Here is a 22,817-nt window from a genome sequence, read left to right on the forward strand (position 1 = left end):
AGAATGACCCCCCTCGTCGGTAGTTGCACCACAACATGTAGCCTCACTTTAGTTCAGTTCTTATTAAATGTAAGCATAGTCTCCTTTCCTGTGTTAGTTTGCGTTGAGCAGGCCAGTGAGTTAGGTGTTCTTTGGGCTAGAATGCCATGTGCTAGGCCTGGAACAAGTCTGGCAGGCCGAAGGGAGGAGCTGCAGGGGAGTGGCCGGTAAGCGGCGAGCAGCCAATCGGAGCTCAAGGGGAGTGGCTAACAACGGCAGCGAGGGGAGGGGCTTGGAACATTCGGGTAGGACCGGGGAGGGGCGATATAAGACCCTGCCCCGAGCCCCCCGTGCCAGTCGCCCAGCCCCTCAGTCTACGAGTGCAGCAGTGACCAAGTCCCAGTGAGAAAGAGACGTTGTGGTCACAAGTGAAGTCAGGCGGTTACTTGTCATAGCCCTCTCTGTACACGAACTCTCCCTGTGCCCTGCGCTCTGCGGCTGTGAATAACGCGCTTGTGAGGATGATCCATTCCGGGGCCACAGACGCACGATCTCCCTGCCTGCGCTCCCAGCACACATGCCGCGAACATCCGAGGGCCACGCCCGGCGAGCTTTCTGGGAGCGACCGGCGCCAAGGCACGTTTGGAGCGCGAACTTGTCCTTCTTTCTTTTCCCTGCATGAGTGAGTGGGCCCTTGTCCGGGGATTAAGTAAGATTGACTAAGTGTAGTAAGGCCTTCCGTTTTAAGTAAGGCCTTCCGTTTCCGGTCTTGCTGGTGAGGGTTCGTTTTTTCGCAGCTCCAACGCTCTCCATCGAAATCGAAGTTAAGTAATTGTTCCCATTTTGTATTTTCGTTAAAACTGTATTTATTTTATGGTGTATGTACGTATATTGTCCTGACAAAGATTTTCGGTGCAAATCTTTCATACCTGTATTGAAAATCGTGTTAATTCATGTCGTCTTGAGGCCTTGTACAGTGTACACTGTACAACCTTGAGGCTTTGTTTTTCTCTCAGCGCCTGTCGTTTGTGATCCAATAACTTTCGTTCTCTGTTTTCCCAGTCTTTCCACCCCAAAGCCTACTTCCTTATGTAAATCTCAACTCAAAAAAACAAAAAAAAAAGACATTACCTTCTCTGTGCTCATTCGTTTATTCATTCTTATTCGTTCGTTCGTTCTTCGACCACGTGTTTCTCCCCCATTTCCCCAGATAGATTGTCAAATTTCAACTCGTTATTTTATCGTCCATGCGATATTGTTTGATTATAGTTAGTTTTGGTTTGAATTTCCTGTAACTCGTAATTAATTAATCGTGTTCTGCTCCTCGTGTGTGGCCTTGTAGTTGTACCCCCGTCGGTGTTTTGTTAACTTAAGCGTGTTTTGCTTGGCTCTTGGTTTTTTCCCTTCTACCCCGAACATCATACTCTGTCTAACGTTCTAAATCCCCAACCCCCCCCCCCCCCCCCAAAAAAAAAACAAAAAAACAAAAACATTTATTTTATTTTCTCCACGTGTACTGTTGTCTCATCCTGTATTTTCTGTCCAGGTGTGCTGTTCGCCCCGCCCCCATTATCTCCTTGCCATCCACCGTTTGCCCTGTTCACGTGACTCGTGGTGGTCCCTCTCGGCTCTCCCCCCATTGGTATTTTTGTGCATATAAGATTGTTCACGTTTCTGTTTAAATATTATTTAAATATGTTTAACCTTTCCCCTTCTGTGTTTTATTCAGTGGTATATTACAACACGCTGTTTTTCTTCCTATTTAAAAGGCTTTTCTCAATTTCCTCTCCAACTCATTCCACTTCAAAAAAAAGAAATTCAATATCTTATACGTCTCCCTCACTACATGGTCTAAATTCACATTCATTCCATCCCTCCTCCATCGTTCTGAATCGGATTGCTAACTTGAAAATCACAACAAACCCAATTTGTTATCAATGTTCGTCTTTCATTAATCATCCACTTTCTAAACTCCCCTCTTGCCCCTCCCATCCAAATCCCCCCCCCTTGCACCTACACTCCTAAACTCCCCCCTTGCCCCTCCACTCCTGAACTCCCCCCTTGCCCTTCCCCTCCTAAACTCCCCCCTTGCCCTTCCCCTCCTAAACTCCCCCCGTGCCCCCCCCTCCTAATCCCCCCCTTACCCCTCCACTCCTGATCTCCCCCCTTGCCCTTCCCCTCCTAAACTCCCCCCTTGCCCCCCCCTCCAAATCCCCCCCCCCTTGCCCCTACACTCCTAAACTCCCCCCTTGCCCCTTCCCTCCAAAACTCCCCCCTTGCACCTACACTCCTAAACTCCCCCTTGCCCCTCCACTCTTAAACTCCCCCTTGCCCCTCCACTCCTGAACTCCCCCTTGCCCTTCCCCTCCTAAACTCCCCCTTGCCCTTCCCCTCCTAAACTCCCCCCGTGCCCCCCCCTCCTAATCCCCCCCCCTTACCCCTCCACTCCTGATCTCCCCCCTTGCCCTTCCCCTCCTAAACTCCCCCCTTGCCCTCCCCTCCAAATCCCCCCCCCCTTGCCCCTCCACTTCTAAACTTCCCCCTTGCCCCTTCCCTCCAAAACTCCCCCCTTGCCCCTCCCTTCCTAAACGCCCCCCTCACTCCTCCCCTTCAAAACTCCCCCCCAATCCCTCCCATTCAATTCTCCCCCCATACCATTCCTCTCCAATTCTCCCTCCTCCCCCCTCCTCCTCCAAGCTGCCTCCTCCCACTTCGTCTCCCTTCTATCTCATACCTCCACCCCCACAAACCTTCTACTTTCCTCTGCCCCCCTCAAACAACCCCTCACTGTGCCTCATCCCTTCACCATCAAACCTTTCATCCTCCTCATCCTTCCCTTTCTTGGAACTCTTCTGCAACATCTGACACACTATCAACTGCTCTCCCTACCTCCTAGTGTAGCAGCATAGCAAACCTGTTGTGCATTTTGTGATACAAGCACCAAATTTGGCACAAATGTACATTAATATGTTGCGAACATTTTCAGATATTGAGCCACTTGAAATTCCGTAATTTGTTTTTTCAAATTTCGTAATTTCAAATTTTTCGGGTGACACCGTCACAATTTCGGTCTTCGAGGCCGGCCGATATAGTGGGGCGGCTTAGCCCAAATATTCAAAAGAATTGTGCATTTTGTGATACAAGCACCAAATTTGGCACAAATGTACATTAATATGTTGCGAACATTGTGTGGTCAGCAATGAAGACGAGAGTCTGAATTACATGTATGCAAAAGACCTTGTGAACCAGTGAAGCAAATACACGGGTAAGCATGAATTAAATCTAGGGCATGATATAATTTCCATGATGTTTACCTCTACACTCAATGGTGGAAGGAGGTAATGTTTTGATCCCAGCTTGTCTGTATGTCTGTTTGTCTGTTAGTCCACAAAATTCCAGACAAAGCTTGTAGTAGTGGTAGTTGTAGTTGTAGTTGTAGTGGTAGTGGTGATAACAGAAATTGTTATATAGAACTGAACTTATATTATTATTATATGCAGAAAATAACTTCATTTCTATATGCCCTGCAGTGGACAGGTTAATTGGTTTATGCACTGAAGGGGTCACCCTGGTGTGCACTGCTGTGTTCTGCCTCACTGAGTTGTTCAGGTATGATGTACTCAGCACAAGCTTCCGGTCGGCCCGGAGGTGGGGGTGCGGGGCCTGTCACGGAACGTCAAAACAAACGGCCTGCCGGGGCCGCCCAAAAGTCGGGCGTGAGGGGCGCGTCCACTAATGGAACGCCTCTCGCTTCCCAGATCGAGGGCCACGTGGTCAGGAGAACCTCGTCCCTTCCGGTCACACTTTGCCTATCGGCCGGCCTCGAAGACCGAAATTGTGACGGTGTCACCCGAAAAATTTGAAATTACGAAATTTGAAAAAATTTGAAAAAAAAAATAACGGAATTTCAAGTGGCCCAATATCTGAAAATGTTCGCAACATATTAATGTACATTTGTGCCAAATTTGGTGCTTGTTTCACAAAATGCACAATTCTTTTGAATATTTGGGCTAAGCCGCCCCACTATACTATGTCTCTCCGAAAAGATCGACTGGACAACCCTCCCACCTACTTTCTCAACAATCCTCTCCAAGAAGTTCTGTCGCTCAAGCTTTTGGGTCTCACTATCTGCCATGATCTTTCTTGGGAAAACCACATTTCCAAGCTGGCCTCCAAAGCCAGTCGCCGACTGGGCATCCTCCGTCGTGCGAAGTCCTTCCTCGGCACACCTGAGCTCCTCACCACATACAAGGCTTTCATCCACAGCTCAATGGAATACTGTTCTCCCCTATGGGCTGGTGCTCCTGCCTCACACCTGGCTCGGCTTCACGCTGTTGAATCCAAAGCTTTCAAAATCATTGGAATCTCCCGCGATGAAGCTATCTCTGAGGGCCTTTCACTCACTCACCGCAGGCAGGTAGGTGGTCTTTCTGTCTTCTACCGACTCCTCTCCGGCCTTGCTCCCCCAGCTCTCTCTGTGCTCTGTCCCCCAAATATTCCTACAGGTCGCACAAGATCTGCCAGCAACCCTCTGATGGTTAAACTGCCGAAATGTCGGCTCTCTGCTCACCTTCACTCTTTCATTCCTCTTTTCTCCCGCCTCTGGAACAAACTCCCACACTCCCTTCAATCCCTCTCCTCCCTCCAGGTCTTTAAAACAGCTGTTCACCACCATCTCTTATCTTCCCCCATCCAAAACCTTGATCTTTTCTACCCCCACTAATTCACCCCAGATCCACCTTGTTTGAAATTCCAACTTCTTTCCTGGAAATCCTGGCAGTGTCCATATGTTTATACCTCTCCCACCCCCCCACCCCCCCCTCACATGCCTCCCCCCAAAGCCCTCTCCCTCCCACAGATCTCTCGATGTCTCCATGTCTCTCGGTCCCTGCTCTCAAATGTTGTGTTTGTGTCCTTCCCCCTCTCTCCCCATCTTGTCTACCGCTCCCGATGTTATTTGTTTTATGTGTCTGTTTGTCTTTCTGTGTGATTAATGTTCGCTCTTTCACGAGCCTCGATCTTGTATACAAAAAAAAAAAAAAAAAAAAAAAAAAAGTGGCTGCTCTGTGTCTCTTCTCTTTATCCTTATCCTTGTATAGTTGTAAATAAACCTGTGTTCTTCCTTCTATTTGATCGTTCCCATCATTTCACTATTGGCCTAGCATCGCACGAATAAAACCGCTCAATCGGGTTCAATAAAAGTAACGGCACGAGTCACGTGATACGCAAACCGCTCGGGCGTATTCGATTAGAATGGCTTGTGCGAGGTCCAGCCCCCATTCTCGTGGTGGCGTGGGTACCGAAGGTACGTGTGGATTCGACCCGATACCCTTCCGCACGCTCGCTACGGGAGTGGCGGCTCGGCCTCGTGGACTCGAAGGCCTGAAGGGGGAAAAGGGGTTTAACCCCCCAACCCCCCCTCTGTACGTCGACGGGCTTTGAGAGATCCGCAATAGTATATATATATATATATATATATATATATATATATATATATATATATATATATATATATATATACATATATATATATATATATATATATATTGTTACGGTAATATATATATATATTGTTGCGGATATGGGATTTGCATCCATCCATATCCGCTTGTAAATATTCCCCTATTTCCTCAATACTTCCCAACTATCCCCAATCCCCCATTCCCTAGTCCCATTTTCTGTAAACAACACTCTGTAGACCCGACCTCCCCCTATTTCCCCCATTAAATGTCGTGCCCAGGTTCACCGCATCTCATGTAAGACAACTAACTATAGGACATCTTGCTCGTTATTCTTAGTCTATGTCAGTTAAGGACTCGTTTCCATTAATTCTGACCCTTCGTTGCACCAGAATGTGATTGTATGGCACCGTTAGGAAGTTTAGGACCTCCCAATACCTCCCCGCAGCTCTTCCTCACAGTTCAACAACAACAACAACAACATCAACAACAACAACGAGCGCAGGAAGTGCGCGTCCTCACTCCGGCTTGGTTGGTAGGGGGTGTTGGGAGGGCACCAGGCCTTCCCAACGAGCCGCCATCAAACATGTGCTCGACGGGGTTACCAAATAGGGGCTCCCTGTCAGCTCCTCGTCAAGGGCGGAGCCCGGTAACCCCCGCACCCAATGGAAGCGGCGGACCGGCCCCAGTGGGGCAGAACCAACCAGCCGAGGGCGTGTCACTCCCCGCTGAGCATGCGCAGTCAGGGGGAGGTGACGTCAGATGCGCGCTGAGCTTGAAGCAAGAAAGACGTCCCCTCCGAGCGCTGTGACACCTCCCCGCATCTTCTGGACCGTGCTTTATCCTGTCCCCGAGCCAAGGTGCACCTTGTGCTATCGACCTACCTGTCCCTTCCTGCCATCAATCCCTGTGTAAGTCTGCCTTGTTCCGTTTGTCTGTGGTCTGTCTGGGATAAGATAAGACGGTAATTAAGTGCCCATCTCTTCTGTGTCTTTACCTCACTGCCTTGTAATCTACCCCTTTTCTCCACCACTGTAATTATACCCTCCTCCGGAGGTCTTGAGAACTGTACCCCTTGCGTCGTTTCCTCTTTCCCAGTCGTCGTGTCCTTTCTATCATTGATTTGGCATAGCGCGATTTGGCCAACGTCTGGGTGAATCGGGTGAGTTGGGGAAGAATCGGGGGAACTGTTCGGTCGCGGTAATACCAACCGCTCGGTAAATAACATCTTTAACCGCGTCCGCAACAATTGGTGTCAGGAGTGGGATACGGACCCGAAGCGTGCTTAACGCGCTCAAAATTACAAGTCACCGAAATTTGATTTTGTTTTACAAAAAGAAAACCCGAATTTTGAAAGTCGCGCTATGGGAGATCAAGACAGCTGGGTTCCGGTAGAGGAGAGTGAGGCAGGGTCGATCCAGGACCAAATTGAGGGACATGAGGAGAGCGAAGCAGTGAGGGCGGCAGGTTCGCAAAATGGCGTCCTCGCGCACGAGGTTACGGGCGCGCAAAATGGCGCCTCGCAGATGGCTACGGCGACCGTGCCCGTGACCGTAGCAGCGCCGCTGGTGGATTTGAACCTTTTTTTTATACAAATGAAGGCCCTTATGGCCCAGAATAGCGAACAATTGGAACAAAGAATGGGCAAGCAATTAAGGGAGGACATGGGGGCCAATAGCCAACGGTTAGAACAAAGGATGGGGTCCAATAGCGAGAAATTCAGGGAGGACATGGGGTCCAATAGCGAGAAATTGAGGGAGGATATGGGGGCCCAGATCGGAGGGTTAGGGAGTAGAATAGAGGGATTAGGAAACAAATTTGAGGGACTAGACAACAAATTTGAGGGATTAGACAATAGATTAGGGGAAATACAGGAGGGGTTAATGGGGGTAGAAAACAGAATGGCCGCTCAAGAGAATCAAATGGAAGGGATGAAAAAGGGGTTAGAGGGGTTAGAAAACAGTATGAAAGGCAAATTGAGGGACATGAGGGACCAAGCAGAAAGGGAAGTTAAACAAATGGGGCAGCAGATAGAGGGGGTCAGAATGGGGGTAGAAACTAAATTGGATGCTCACAGGGAGGAAATGGAGCAGATGAGGGTGGCATCTGGGCAGGAGATGCAAGTGATGGGAGAGGAGATCAGAAGAGGTGTGAGTGAGGAGGTCGGAGGAGTGCGCGAGGAGGTGAGGCACTGTAAGGAGCGCATGGAGAAGGAGGTGAGAAAGGGGACTGTAAAATTGCAAGGTGGTATAGAGGAGTTGACGCTGGGAGTAGAACAGCTGACAGTGGGACAAAAGGAGTTGGGGGACCAGGTAAAGAAGAATACAGCGGTAATAGAGGGTTTAAAATCAACACAGAAGGAGATGAAAAAGGACGTAGGGGTAATTAAAAAAGAGTGTCAGACGGTACATGAGGACCTGACGAGGAAAATGAACAAGGTGGTAGAGGTGATGGAGGTTAAAGAGCGGGAGGTGCGGGAGCACATAGAAAAAAATAAGGTGCAGTTAGAGGAAGAACTTAAGGGGGCGCACGAGGAGATGAAGGAGGTGAAGCAGAAATTAGAAGAAGTGGAAGAAGGGGTGAGCGAAATTAAGAAGCGACGGAGAGAGGATAAGAAAGAGATAAAAGAGGAAGTAAAATAATTGGTCCAAAGTCTGTGTTCGGATCGTGATGATGTGCTCATTAACCGGATGAGGGATTCGCAGGTGATGGAGGAGCAGCGAAGAGAAAGAGGACCCGGTGTAAGTGGTGACCAATATGGTCGTGCGTGTGATGCGCCAGGTGATTTAATAAGCTTGGGGGTCGAGATGGACCCAGATGTTCGTGAGAGGCCAAGAGTGAGGTGTATGGCTGGTCCGGAGTGTATGGAACGAGGGTGCGAGCGAGAGGGTCCGGTGATGGGAGAGGTGCGAGGTGTGAGTGAGCAAGGTTGTGGTGGTATGGAATGGGTAGCGGGTTGCGGAAGCGTGACCCATGCATCGACACCAACAGGGGTAGTTTTTAGAGGGACAGGGGAGGCACGGGAGCCCCTTGGGGGTAATGTACTGTGGGGGCCCGGCCGGTTCGGCCCCGCGCTGACCCCGCAAGGGGCGATGCACGGGGTCCGGCAGGCGGGCAACGACTCACATACGAGGTGGTCCCACAAGGTCCCACTCGCGCCATATGACGGTGGGTAAGGGTGGCATCCCTGCCACCCTTCCCATGATTGGGGCAAATGCGCTATAGATTATGGGGTGTATGGCAGTGAAAACTAGCCCGGGTGGGTTAGGTTATATTGATAGGGACTAGAGGTGACTATGGGTGACAAGATTTAAGTAAGAGACTTGGTACCTGTAGTGGGGACGTAGTAGCTTAGTGTTTGATAATGACGTGGGAGCGCTGAGTGTAAGGGAAGATGGAGGAGCGCGAGTTTTAGAAGGGAGGAGACAGAGCAGATGATGCAGTATGAATGGAAGTGCTGGTGAGCAGCTTCAAATGAGGCATCGGTGAGGCAATGCTCCGAGGTGTGTGTGAGTGTACAAGTGATGAATGAGAGAGCATTGCGGATGAGTGTCATGGTGAGTAGTGAGTGTTGTGGATCAGCGCGAATGCGCTTGGGGGAGAGAAGGGTGCAGGCGGCACCAAGTATGAGAGCACAGGTGTGCAAGTACAGGTGTGTGGAATATATGGAGCAGAGAATGAGTGGTGTGGAGAGAGTTGGAGTAAGTGGTACGGAGTGGTGTGCGTGGTGCGAAGGTGTGGATGGGGGAAGAGTGGACCCCCATCACGGATACCCGGGGCGGGTAGTGTAAGTGTTAGGTAGAGGGTATAGGTAAATTGTGGTTGGATATTGGCATCTGTGGTGCGGGTGGAAGAATGATGATTGGATGGGTGCATTAGTGTTGTGGAAATGGCTGGGCGTGTAGCCTGTTAGTGTGTGTAGTTGGTTTGGGCACTCCACCACTGTGAGGATGTCGGCCAGGTGAGGCCGCAGGTGGGCTCTGGGAGCCGGTAGTAGTTGTTGTGGATGGGGCCCGAGGATCCGGAGGACGGACCCGGGTAGCCCAGTGCCAGAGGGCACCGAGGGGTGACAGAGCCAGGAGGGGCCTTCCCCAGTTAGTTAGGTTAGGGTGAGGATGCTTTCCGCGATTCGGTTATCCTGTGGGTGTGTTTCTGTTAGGAGAAGGGTGCAACGTCGCAGGGGGACATATTTACTCATTTGTGAACATCTGTAAAACTGTCGCACTCAGGGTTGAGTTAATAGTAGAGGGAACTACATCTGAGTGCCACACTAAAGTAGGTAAAAATTTATCGGGTCGGGCCGCCCCGAGGTAGAGAAGGGTGCAGTGTTGCGGATATGGGATTTGCATCCATCCATATCCGCTTGTAAATATTCCCCTATTTCCTCAATACTTCCCAACTATCCCCAATCCCCCATTCCCTAGTCCCATTTTCTGTAAACAACACTCTGTAGACCTGACCTCCCCCTATTTCCCCCATTAAATGTCGTGCCCAGGTTCACCGCATCTCATGTAAGACAACTATAGGACATCTTGCTAGTTATTCTTACTCTATGTCAGTTAAGGACTCGTTTCCATTAATTCTGACCCTTTGTTGCACCAGAATGTGATTGTATGGCACCGTTAGGAAGTTTAGGGCCTCCCAATACTTCCCCGCAGCTCTTCCTCACAGTTCAACAACAACAACAACAACAACAACAACAACAACAACAACGAGCGCAGGACGTGCGCGTCCTCACTCCGGCTTGGTTGGTAGGGGGTGTTGGGAGGGCACCAGGCCTTCCCAACGAGCCGCCATCAAACATGTGCTCGACGGGGTTACCAAATAGGGGCTCCCTGTCAGCTCCTCGTCAAGGGCAGAGCCCGGTAACTCCCACACCCAATGGAAGCGGCGGACCGGCCCCAGTGGGGCAGAACCAACCAGCCGAGGGCGTGTCACTCCCCGCTGAGCATGCGCAGTCAGGGGGAGGTGACGTCAGATGCGCGCTGAGCTTGAAGCAAGAAAGACGTCCCCTCCGAGCGCTGTGACACCTCCCCGCATTTTCTGGACCGTGCTTTATCCTGTCCCCGAGCCAAGGTGCACCTTGTGCTATCGACCTACCTGTCCCTTCCTGCCATCAATCCCTGTGTAAGTCTGCCTTGTTCCGTTTGTCTGTGGTCTGTCTGGGATAAGATAAGACGGTAATTAAGTGCCCATCTCTTCTGTGTCTTTACCTCACTGCCTTGTAATCTACCCCTTTTCTCCACCACTGTAATTATACCCTCCTCCGGAGGTCTTGAGAACTGTACCCCTTGCGTCGTTTCCTCTTTCCCAGTCGTCGTGTCCTTTCTATCATTGATTTGGCATAGCGCGATTTGGCCAACGTCTGGGTGAATCGGGTGAGTTGGGGAAGAATCGGGGGAACTGTTCGGTCGCGGTAATACCAACCGCTCGGTAAATAACATCTTTAACCGCGTCCGCAACAATATATATATATATATATATATATATATATATATATATATATATATATATATTGTTACGGTTTTCCGCCGCCCTTCTTCCCCTTACCAAGGGGGGATTAAGCCCCTTGTTCTCTCTGGGCCTGGCGTAACGGAGAGACTTGAAACGCCTCCTCCGGGCAAACGCAAGGTAGGGTTTCGGGACCAAGTCTCGCTCGTACCTAAATACCTGCGCCGCCACGGAAGCGGGTAACCAAGCCTCGCATGAGCCACTTGTAATTTGAGTACACCGAGTGGATTGCGTACCACGTGGTCCATGCAGTCACCGTTAATATTGGACCCCGATTATAGCGATTTTACTCGTACCACGCTTAGTCAATGATGGAAATCACAAAAGCAGTAGAATCAAAGGAAGAACACAGGTTTAATTATTATTTACACGTATGTACAATTTGGTATAAAGCAGACACAGAGCAGAACTTAAGCAGTCTTATTATAATACCCACACATGGGCCTGTTCGCACTCACACAGGGAAATTGCAGGCAGGATGATGTTCAGGCCAGACGCGCCGACTTGGTTGTCCAGGAACGGCCCCGTCCGGCCGTTCACAGCACGTCCCGCGATGATGGCAAGCAGGCGGTGGAAGGATCCTCGTAGCACATCTCCCGAACAAAAGGCAGCAGATGAGGCAGGAAGGCGGGAATATACGCATCTCTCAGCGCGGCTGGGCGGTTCCACAGTGCGTTTAGTAACCAGTGCGCTATTACTCACGTAACCCAATGCAATAGCGACTCGGCTTTAAGCTCGACCGAGCGTCACTTTAATAGGAGCGCTTATACGGGGTTCAAGCGTGTCTTTCTCCGATCTCGTATCTCTCATACTCTACTGCTGACCGCGCTCCTTCAACTCCTCTTCTCTTCTCGTCAGTCCTCTTTGGGGGCTTTGCGCGACAGGTTATATTTGCCACGCCCTGAGCCTTCTCGAACGTTCCAACCACGCCCTGTGACGCAGTGCTGCAGCCACTCCCTGTGAGCCCTGATTGGCGGCTCGCGCTTACCGTCAGCTTCTTCGCCGCCCTCATTCGGTCCCGACCCGACCTGCTAGGCCTGCCTCGTGTTAATTCGCGCCAAAAAGCCAAAGGCAGCACAAAGAGGCATAAGAGGCATAAGGCAATGGAGGCGGGATAAGGCAATGGAGGACCTACTCTCATTATTCTACTCAACGCAAGACTAACACAGGAAAAGGACTATCCTCCCACATACTATGAAATAACTGAACTATCGCGAGGCTACATGTTGTTTGTGTGACTAACTATGAGGGGGAAATTTAACCTTTATTGTAACTCTGGCAAAAGCAGACACTTGGGGGCAAAAAGCAAAATTGAGATTTTGATATCATCTGATTCCCCATGCTTTTCTCTTTCATTTGATACATACATTATGTTAATTGGACGAAAATTAACGAAGTTATGGTATTTTAATGACAACTATATTTTCGTTTAAACAATGGAGATAATTAGGTTCAAAGTTCACAATGCAGTTCACACGCACAAACTGTGCACACGTAGAGCTTTTCATTCATACCAAACATGTATGTCAGAGATCTCCTTCGAATTACGATGTATGGCTCGTAGTAAAACATCGAAATTTCGCGATCTTCGTGTCTTTCTGAGCACATTTTGAGAATGACATTTTAGATTCTTCGTCGAATTTCACAACTTTTCTGTTGTTTCTGGAGGAAAATGTTTTGGTGCATAATAATCTTATAAAAATCTCAATTTGGTCCCTGTGGCCACATTTTGACTCTCTTCGGCTTTTTCTCCCGAAGAGAAATGCCGACATGTATCTGGTTTTGCCAGAGCACGTTATATATATATATATATATATATATATATATATATATATATACACACACACACACACACACACACACACACACACACACACACACACACACACACACACACACACACACACACTCAAGCTTGTTGCGACCGATGTAGGTCATCCATCAGTCGTACGAAGCATCCTCTCCAGGTGTGAGCTCGTTATCCTTCACTTATATCATCCTGTCTCATTGAGTAGTTTCCCAATGTATCAACCAGACTACAGCTACCTGAGAATAGTTATCTGGCATCTCTTTGGCGGTGTCCTTATTCTAATTGTTTGCCTGCGTAATGAATGATCTTGCATGGAGTGTGTTTTTTTCTTCTTTTTTTTCTTTTACCATGATCTCGATACTATGACGTTCCCTTGGTTATAATATCCCATCACAATTTTAATTGGGAGAACTGGCACAGCGTATGTCTTGTGTCGCATTACGTTGTGCGAAGGGATTTGTGCCAGAACGACAGCCATCGAGAAGCGCACAGCATTACGCAAATTCACCACGTGGGCCCTCGCATCTCGAGGCAGAGGAGCAGAATGACTTTCCTTTTTATGACACGTGATGCGTAGATAACATGATGAATGACCGATACAAGCCTCCATAATATTTCCCTAGTCCGTTGCATGTCGCGTGATATGCTTGTTGCTCTCGCTTGTCTTCTTCATTTAACGCATGATTTTCTCGACAGGTTCATTTCCCGGACGTGGAACGTGTGGAATGGCTTAACAAGGTACTGCACTGCCATTTTTATTAGCATTATCAATTGGGTGTTTATCGTTCGAAGAGAATATGTGGTGAGCACTGGAGCTTGGTGACAGTGTAATTGCAATCCACTATCACCAGCTTAGCGTAGGATGGAGTAGGCCAGATGAGATGGGTGGAGCTAAACAAAATTGTGTCACACTTTGGTAAAGACATCTGGGGTAGAGGGTTGGAGTTGGAGGAATGGGGATGGGTTTGCGGAAGGAGACATGGTGGTTTTGATGGAGAATTAACAACAGAATTTTTTTTTCTGGAACTCGTCTAACAGCTTTTCTAGACCAGGCATGAACAAAAAAAAAAACAGTGTGGATGAAAAAAAAATCATAAATAAAAAAAGACAACAGGTATTTGGATCCTTGAATGGAAAATGAGCACATGAAGAATGGCCTACCAATCACCAAAACAAATTAACCGAAGGATATAATTAGGATCAAACACTTGATATATTACCAAATATATGAAGTTCCAAATAAAAGTAAAATCGGAACAGGAAGTCCCACTTCCGTTCATGTAATTATAGGTGTGAGATGGATACTCCTATTGCTTGGCCTTTCCGTTTCTCCTGATTTGTCACTATATGCTTCCTCGTCGAGATCATCACCTTAACTTTTCCTGTGCTCACCTTCAAGTTAGTCAGTTGTATTCAATGAACATTGCAAATAGCTTTGATGACTTTTTTTTTTTCTTTTTTTTTGGTATACTGAATCGAGGGTCGTGAAAGAGCTAACATTTATTTCACAAACAAATCGACCAGACAAACAAAACATACAAAAAGAGGGAGCGGAAGACAAGATGGGGAGAGGAGGGAAAGCACACAAACACAACACCTGAGAGCAGGGAGAAGCGCGGGAGGGAGAGGGCCTGGGGGGAGGCGGCGTGGGAAGGGGGGGGGGCTTTATTTGGCCTTTTCTGAATATTATACTGTATATTATGAATATCCATAACCTGGCCACATCCTACCTGGCTGACCTCCTCTCCAGACACACTCCCACCCGCAACCTCCGCTCTGCTGGTACCAACCTCCTGACCCCCCCCCACCCCTCCCCCATCCGGACCAAATTCAGATCCTGGGGGGACAGGGCCTTCTCCATCGCTGCTCCCACCCTCTGGAACTCACTACCTCACACCATCAGAGACTCCTCCTCACTCACCACATTCAAAACATCACTAAAGACCCACCTGTTCAACACTGCATTCAACATTCAACCCACAGCATTTAACCCCTGACTATCACTTCTCCTTCTCCCTCCTTTTGCTTTAAATATTTCCCTATTGATTCTTGTCTTTTTGCAATTGTTGTTTTCATGTTTTGTTATGCATTATGTTTTGCACTCTGTCAAAGTGCCTTTGGGCTTCATGAAAAGCGCTATACAAAATAAATGAATTATTATTATTATTATATTGTTTTATTCCTGATTTTATGGACAATTTTACACTTGATGAAATAGATTTATTAAGTAATCCAAGATGACAACCTCCAAGAGGAATGTGCAAGCCATCATTCCAAGAACCAGTTTTGGAGGCTTTATCGAACATCTCGGAGGTTTTGGCCTTGAGGCTTTCTGAGAAACCCAAAATCTGCTTGAAATGCGAGCTTGTGCAGTGACCTAGTACATTGCTTGGCACCACGTACGAAGAGGCAAATTGAAGAAGAATACCTAATTTGCTAAACACAAATTTAGCGAGGTTGGTGGAATGAACCGAAGAAGTCCGATAAAAATGGTGCAGAGGTTGCACTTGCATTTGAATTGTAAAATCTGCGTTTGATACTCGATCCGACTGTAAACTGTCAGATTAGAGCTTCGCAGGCTTCAGGCAGTTGCATCAAAATATGTGCCATTCCTCAGATGGCACATTAAGCTGGGGACCTGTTTGCCAGCATTGATTGGTGGTAGATGTTATTGTGCAATGAAGATTAGGGTTGGTTATCGCTGGCACCCTGCCCTAACCTGGCCCAGAGATGGGACATTAGGCTGGGGACCCATCTGCCGGTATTGATTGGTGGTCGATGTTGGTGATTAGTTGGTGTCTTGCATTGAAGAGTAGTGTTGGTTATCGTTGGCACCCTTCCCTAACCTGGCCCGGAGATGGGATACTAAGGTCGGGATCTATCTGCCAGCATGGATCCCTTAGATGGGAGATTAAGCTGGAGACCCGCCCGCTGGCATTGATTGGTCGTCGATGTTGGTGATCAATTGGTGTCTTGCATTGACGAGTAGTGTTGGTTATCGCTGGCACCCTGCCCTAACCTGGCCCGGAAAGTAAATGGATACTGTCGGCTCTGTTTGCCAATCGAAGTGCCAACAGAGCCCCTTCCATGATCTTCTCATTCATTGGACGGATGAGATTAGATGTACAGAGCACCTTCCTCACACTTTTTCTTCAAGCCTCTAATATATAAGGCCGCATTCACTCTGCAGCTGCCAACTGTTGGCGCAAGCATACGGGACATGTTTTGTTTGCAGATAATCACGTTACACCGAAAACTCGTTTGGCGTCTTCATCAAGCTCATGGAACGTTGCTTAATAACGTCGCTGCTGGAAACTGAAAGCATTAGAAATCTTGTGCTCGCAGCTGAAATTTGTGGTTTTCATAACCAGGTGGTTGTCTGTGATGAAATGGATTTGTGATTTGACCGAGCGTTGTGAAGAAGATTCTCACGATAGAAAATGGTGTGTTTGCATCGGCAGTAGATTTGTGGATTTCCATTTTGGCTTACCTGCTTGAACAGGCTTACCTTAAACCACCTTTAGAGGCCATTTTTCCCCGCAAGCGGGGGTTGGCCTTCTTCGGGAACCGTGGTTGTTGTTGTTTTTTGGTCCCCTTTTTGAAGCAATGTTTTACGGCCGGATGCCCTTCCTGACGCCAACCCTTTTTGCCACCTTTAGCGACAAACAGGGAATTACCAGTGAACTGGTACTCAATCCAGGCCAGGCTTACCTTGAGAGGCAGAAATTCTTTCCTTCCTGGATCATTGCATCAAGCTCTCCATGAATATGATTTTGACATCTACTTTTAGGCCAAACACGGCTGCCATGCTTAGGCCATCGCATTCCCATCATGTCAACCCTTCGGACTTCATCCATGAACAATAATTTGTGACTTCTCAGTTGGGAAATAGCAATTTCAAACATGTCTTCTTTGGATACCGACTTTCTTGATTAAATAAGCTTAATGAAGGCTTTTTGTTTTCCTCCTGCTGATACTTATTTCTATATCCACCTAGGAAGTTGTAGGGTGCTTTAAAATAAAACCCTATTTATGGTAGAGGCCTATTTAGATGAGAAGGTTCACCTTTGCTGCAACATTTTTTTCCCTCTACCAGGTATACAAGCATTGCTTTGCCATGCGTTGGAGTCTAAATAGTTTGAAATCGGACATCAAATCTTTAAAAAACCGCTATTTATGAAAAACCTCGATATAATAATTGTTAACCAATTATCGAGAACCACCCATGTCAGGTTTAATGAGGAAAAAAAGGAACATCTGCGGTCTCCGAAGCGTGTCTCTGCTTAGTTTTCATGGCATACAGATCTAATAGGTTTTGTCAAGGCTTTACCTTTTGTCTCAGTTTTTAAATTTTGAGTAAGAGGGCATTAAAAAATGGCATTAAGGGGACATCGACATATTACATATGCATATCTACATATCTCCCCACGTTTCCCCCAGCCAACCTTCTATATCCTTTATTTTCCTTTTTCCTTTTCTTTTTCTTCCTCAAAGTTGAAATTAGAAAGAGACAAATGCGTAAAAAAGAAATACCCTTAAGAGGACAGTTTGCAGACAAGAATGTTAAAGTTTCTGTGTTGGACATGTTTCTTGCTTGTTGATATCAAGACAAAAACATCTTTTTACGTGAGTCTTTTGGTTAAATCTATACGATTGGGGGTGTTGTGCTGGTTTCCCTTTGTGTCCGAAGAGGACTGGTCCGATGAAATGGGTGAACTACCTGACAAATCTTGCTATAATTCACCAAATGTCTGTTCCCAGGTATCGCAAAAACAGCTGAACCGATCGCAACGAAATTTTGGGTGGGTAATCCTGGGACCCCCCTGGAGTAAAATAGGCTATATTGTTTTTCCAATTTTTTCCAATTTTCCAGTTTTTCCAAACACGATGGAATAATATTTACCGATATGAACAGTGATGTGGCTTTTATTGAAATTCTACAAATACTGTTTAGATTTTGATGATTTACGTGTGATATGATTTAACGGATGTTTATATAAATCGTTTAAAATAAAATAAAAAGCCTTCAATTTCTGATATTTTGCCTTTTCATTTGGGCCTCCCAATTGAAGCCCGCCCGTAGGGTGGGTACCGTTGCTAGTTGGTTATAATACAGAAACTGCTGCCCAGACAGCAACGCTACTCTAAAATAACAAGCAGTGTAATCTGGTATCAAGAGGCCTCTGAGAATACCAAACCACTTGCTTCTCACAGTCCAAGTAAGCATCCGTAACTTGTTCAGGGTGTCGGCGATGGCTCACTTGATCTTCGCGAAGGACTCCGTGGTTAATCTTTAACATCCACCAACTAATGTGGCACACATATTGATGCCTGTGAAGCACCAGGATGACACATTTTAGCTAGGCCGATAATTATAGCAGCTAGACAGCTCATAGGCAAATACGCATACAAGGGGTAGGAGGGCAGAGGTGCAAGTGGTTGGGAAAAGTTTTGACAAATCTGTGTACATAAATAGATGGAAGGTGAAGACATTGCAGAAACCTGTGAAATGTGTTTGATTTCCATTGGCCCACAGGTTTTGTTTTAATTACCCGTAGATTAATATTGACCAGCAACGTGTACCTGCTTTGTTTTTGCATTGACTTGCTGCTGTTCGTCTCGTGTGTAGATCCTAGCTCATGCCTGGCCTTTCTTTAGCCAGTACATGGAGAACTTTCTAAGAGACACGATTGAGCCAGTCGTGCGGTCCACCAACGAAAAGCTCAAAACCTTCACATTCGCCAAAATCCGTTTTGGTGACCAGGTACTGTCTCACCTGTAAATATCTTCAAAGATGTACATACAGTATCATCACTTTATTTGACATGTTGCTAATCGGTCTCAAAACCTCTAAATCATTTCTTCTAGCTGTTCTTGTTGATTTAAGGATCGTGTTTTTGGGCTGAAATCATACTAAAATATGCCATTTGTGTCTGTCTGTCTGATGAATTTTTGACGCCAATACATTTTGTCGTTACTTATCCAATCTCAACCAAACTTGACAGGATGACGAAGGGTTACACAATGAAGGTTGTAGCGCATTCAGTTTTGCCCCCCTCCCCAAGGGGGTTTTCTACCCCCGAGCGAGTTTGCCCGTCATTGCCGTCATTGGGGTTGCACGTTGAGGTGTATATCAATGTAAAATTAGCATTGTCTTTTTTTTGCCCCCCTCCACAAAGAAATATTTGCCCCCCTCCCCAAGGGGGTTTTCTCCCCCCGAGCGAGTTTGCCCGCCATTGCCGTCATTGGGGTTGCACGTTGAGGTGTCTATCAATGTAAAATTAGCATTAAGTGTTTTTTTTACCCCCCTCCACAAACAAATATTTGCCCCCCTCCCCAAGGGGGTTTTCTCCACCCGAGCGAGTTTGCCCGCCATTGCCGTCAATGGGGTTGCATGTTGAGGCCTACTTGTATTAGTCAATTGGTCAATCGTGGCGTTTTTCCAAAGATGCTTTTAATAACAAAATTAATGATAAATCGCATATTGTTAATGTTATTACAAAACAATATTAATACTAATAATGTCCCACTTCCCTGGTCAGAATAGGTACACCGTATCCCTGCGTGTCGTAAGAGACGACTAAGATGGTTGGCGTCAGGAAGGGCATCCGGCCATAAAAAACATTGCCTCAAAAAGAGAACCATGACAATTACAACTACATATTGGCAGGGTGCAGCCCGAAGTGGAGATCGGTTTCTGAGGTTTGGGACATGGAATGTAGGGACAATGACAGGGAGATCAGGAGAAGTGGTGGAAGTATTGGTCAGAAGAAGAGTGGACATATGTTGTGTGCAAGAGACGAGATGGAAGGGAAGTGGTGTGAGAATGGTGAAGGGTAGGCAGGGACAGAAATACAAGTTTGTGTGGCAAGGGTGCCCGGAGGGCGTGAATGGTGTTGGTGTCCTGTTTTCTGAGGAGTTTGTAGACAGTGTGGTGAGTGTGACTAGAGTGAGTGATAGGTTGATGATGGTGAAAATGATGATTGGAAAGCTCTTGGTGAACGTCATCTCGGGATATGCTCCGCAGGTTGGTCGAAGCAATGAAGAGAAGGACAAGTTCTGGTGTGCGATAGAGAAGCTGATGAAAAACGTGAAAGATGAAGAGGTTGTTGTGGTGGGAGGAGACCTGAATGGACATGTGGGAAGGAGTATGGATGGTTTTGAGGGAGTTCATGGGGGTTACGGATATGGTGTGAGAAATGGAGAAGGTGAAAGGATTTTGGAGTTTGCTGATGGAGCTGATTTGTTGATTTGTAATACTCAGTTCCAGAAAGAGGATAATAAGCTTCTTACATACACGTCAGGTGGGTCGACGACAACCGTTGACTACCTGATGGTGCGGAGGCGAGATAGGGGGCACCTCCGGGACACAAAGGTGATCCCGGGGGAGGAGGCTGTTTCACAGCACCACTTGGTTGTCTGCGACATAAAAATGAAAGGTGCGAGGAGAGCTCGGCGGGTGAAGTACCAACCAAGAATGAAGGTGTGGAGGTTGAAAGAGGTGACAGTAAGGGAGGCATTAAAAGAGAGGCTGAGTAGGGTAGAGGATGATGTGGTTGAGCTTGAAAGTGGTTGGATGTCAATGAAAGCTAGTCTGTTGGGAGCCGTTGGTGAGGTATGTGGATGGACAAAAGGACCACCGAGGCACTCGGAAACATGGTGGTGGGATGATGAAGTTGGAAAGAGGATTGACGAGAAGAGGAAGAAGTTCAAGGAGTGGCAGAAGGCGAAGGGTACGGGAGCAGAAACAGCAGAGCATGAAAGTTATAAGGCAGCCAGGAAGGCTGCAAAGAAAGAGGTAGCAAAGGCGCAGGAGGCATGTAGGAAAATGTTCGGAGAACGCTTGGATTCAGAAGAGGGTCAGAAAGCAGTATTCAGGATTGCAAAGCACATAGCGAAAGAGGTGTGACGTGATGGGGGTGAGTTGCTTGAAGGATGAAGTGGGACAAATCGTTGTCGACCCAGATGGAATTAAAGGAAGATGGAAAAGATATATGGAAATGCTGTTGAATACAGAGAATGAATGGGATGGCAACATAGAGAGTAACCCAGTTTTAGGACCGGCAGAGAAGATAACTGAGAAGGAAGTTGAGGAAGCGATAACAGCAATGAAGAGTGGAAAAGCGGGAGGGCCGACGGGAGTTGTGGGAGATATGTTGAAGGCAGCAGGAAGTTGGGGTGTGAAGAGAATGACAGAGATATGTAATCTGGTGGTGAAAGAAGGCCGCATTCCAGTGGATTGGGAACTGAGTACCCTCGTCCCTCTATACAAGGGGAAAGGTGACCCTCTGGAGTGTGGCTCGTACCGAGCGATAAAGTTATTGGAGCATGGAATGAAGGTATTGGAAAGGGTGTTGGAGAGGAGGATAAGGAAGAAAGTGAAGATCGACGAAATGCAGTTTGGATTTATGCCAGGAAGAGGAACGACAGATGCGCTTTTCATTGTGAGGCAGTTGCAGGAGAAGTACATGGAGAAGAGGAAGAAGTTGTTTTTTGGGTTTGTTGATCTGGAGAAAGCATTCGATAGGGTTCCACGCAAAGTATTGACATGGGCATTGAGGAAGTTAGGAGTGGAGGAATGGTTGATCAGAGTAGTGATGGCAATGTACAAAAGAGCGCGCACAGCTGTAAGGAGGAAGGACGGGAACAGTGGTGAGTTTGAGGTGAAGGTGGGAGTGCATCAGGGGTCGGTACTAAGTCCACTACTATTTGTAGCTGTGATGGAGGTGCTGGCTCAGAACGTAAAGGAGGGTTTACCGTGGGAGTTGTTTTATGCAGATGATCTGGTGTTGATTGCGGAAAGTATGGATGGACTGAAGGAAAAGATGAACAAGTGGAAGGAATGTATGGAGACAAAAGGTCTGAAGGTGAATATCGGAAAGACAAAGGTGATGGCAAGTGGTAAAGCATCTGGTGAGGTGGAAAGAACTGGGAAGTGGCCGTGTGCTGTGTGCAGGAAGGGTGTCGGAGTGAACTCCATTCAATGTACAATGTGCGCTGAGTGGGTTCATCAAAAATGTAGTGGTCTGAGAGGGTCATTTACCAGTGTGGCAGCTACATTCAAATGTAAGGTGTGCACAGAGGGAGCTGCAGATGGAGGAAATGTTGAGTTGGATCTTGGAGACGGCGTGAAGCTGGAAGGTGTGAAAACATTTTGCTACCTCGGAGACATGCTGAATGGAGAAGGTGGATCAGACTCGGCAACGGTTGCTCGAGTGAGATGTGCATGGAAGAAGTTTCGGGAACTGAGTGGCGTGCTGATGAGGAGGAGAGTGTCGCTGAAGCTGAAGGGAAAGGTGTATGCTGCATGTGTGAGAAGTGTTATGATTTATGGGAGCGAGACATGGGTAATGAACGTAGAGCAGCAACGAAGGCTGGAAAGGGTGGAAATGCGAATGGTTCGATGGATGTGCGGAGTATCGTTGAGAGAGAGGAAGACAAATGATGAATTGCGAAAGATGATGGTAATATTGCCTGTGATTGATGCTGTGAAGAGGAACAGGCTGAGATGGTTTGGTCATGTGTTGAGGAAGGATGAAAGTGACTGGTTGAGAAGAGTGATGGAAATTGATGTAGAAGGAAGTAGAGGACGGGGAAGACCGAGAAAGACTTGGCTAAAGATGGTGGAAGAAGAAATGCGGGCAAGGGGGTTAACAAGGAGAGATGCAGAAAATAGGGCAAAATGGAGAAGATTGTCATGGGGACCGCAAGGCTAACCCCCGCTCTAGCAGGGAAAATGGCCTTAAAATGCATGTTGTTCCACAAGGCGTTTTCCTGCAGTGATAACATGTATAAATAGCTTATAGTTATAATGGCGTTTCTGTGGGAGCAACGGCTTCTCCAGGAAGTAAAAATATTATAAACCACAAACACGTATTATTTGCTTTTTACACAGTCGCTAATGCTCTTTATAACACTAAATGAAGAAATTTGGAGGAATCCCAACAACCAACATCCGTGAAGTAAGTTTTACTTACAGAACTGAGCGAAGATCTACTGTACTCTATATAACCCACAAATGTTGTGTTAATAACATGGCCCTTTCTGCCGCTACCGTG

The 22,817-nt window shown here is 47.2% G+C and overlaps 1 protein-coding gene across 1 annotated transcript in view; it reads left to right on the forward strand.

Annotated features, from left to right (window-relative positions):
• The window catches only part of LOC137429622 (extended synaptotagmin-2), a 127,859-nt gene that overhangs the window by 10,548 nt on the left and 94,494 nt on the right, over positions 1-22,817 (forward strand). The window contains exons 2-3 of the mRNA XM_068119692.2: positions 13,456-13,497; positions 18,389-18,523. Of these exons, the coding sequence (XP_067975793.2) occupies positions 13,456-13,497; positions 18,389-18,523 (177 nt within the window). The remainder of the gene's footprint in view (positions 1-13,455; positions 13,498-18,388; positions 18,524-22,817) is intronic.

The sequence above is a fragment of the Myxine glutinosa genome, chromosome 6 (assembly GCF_964187855.1).
Source record: "Myxine glutinosa chromosome 6, kmMyxGlut1.1, whole genome shotgun sequence".
In the NCBI taxonomy this organism is placed as follows: Eukaryota; Metazoa; Chordata; class Myxini; order Myxiniformes; family Myxinidae; genus Myxine; species Myxine glutinosa.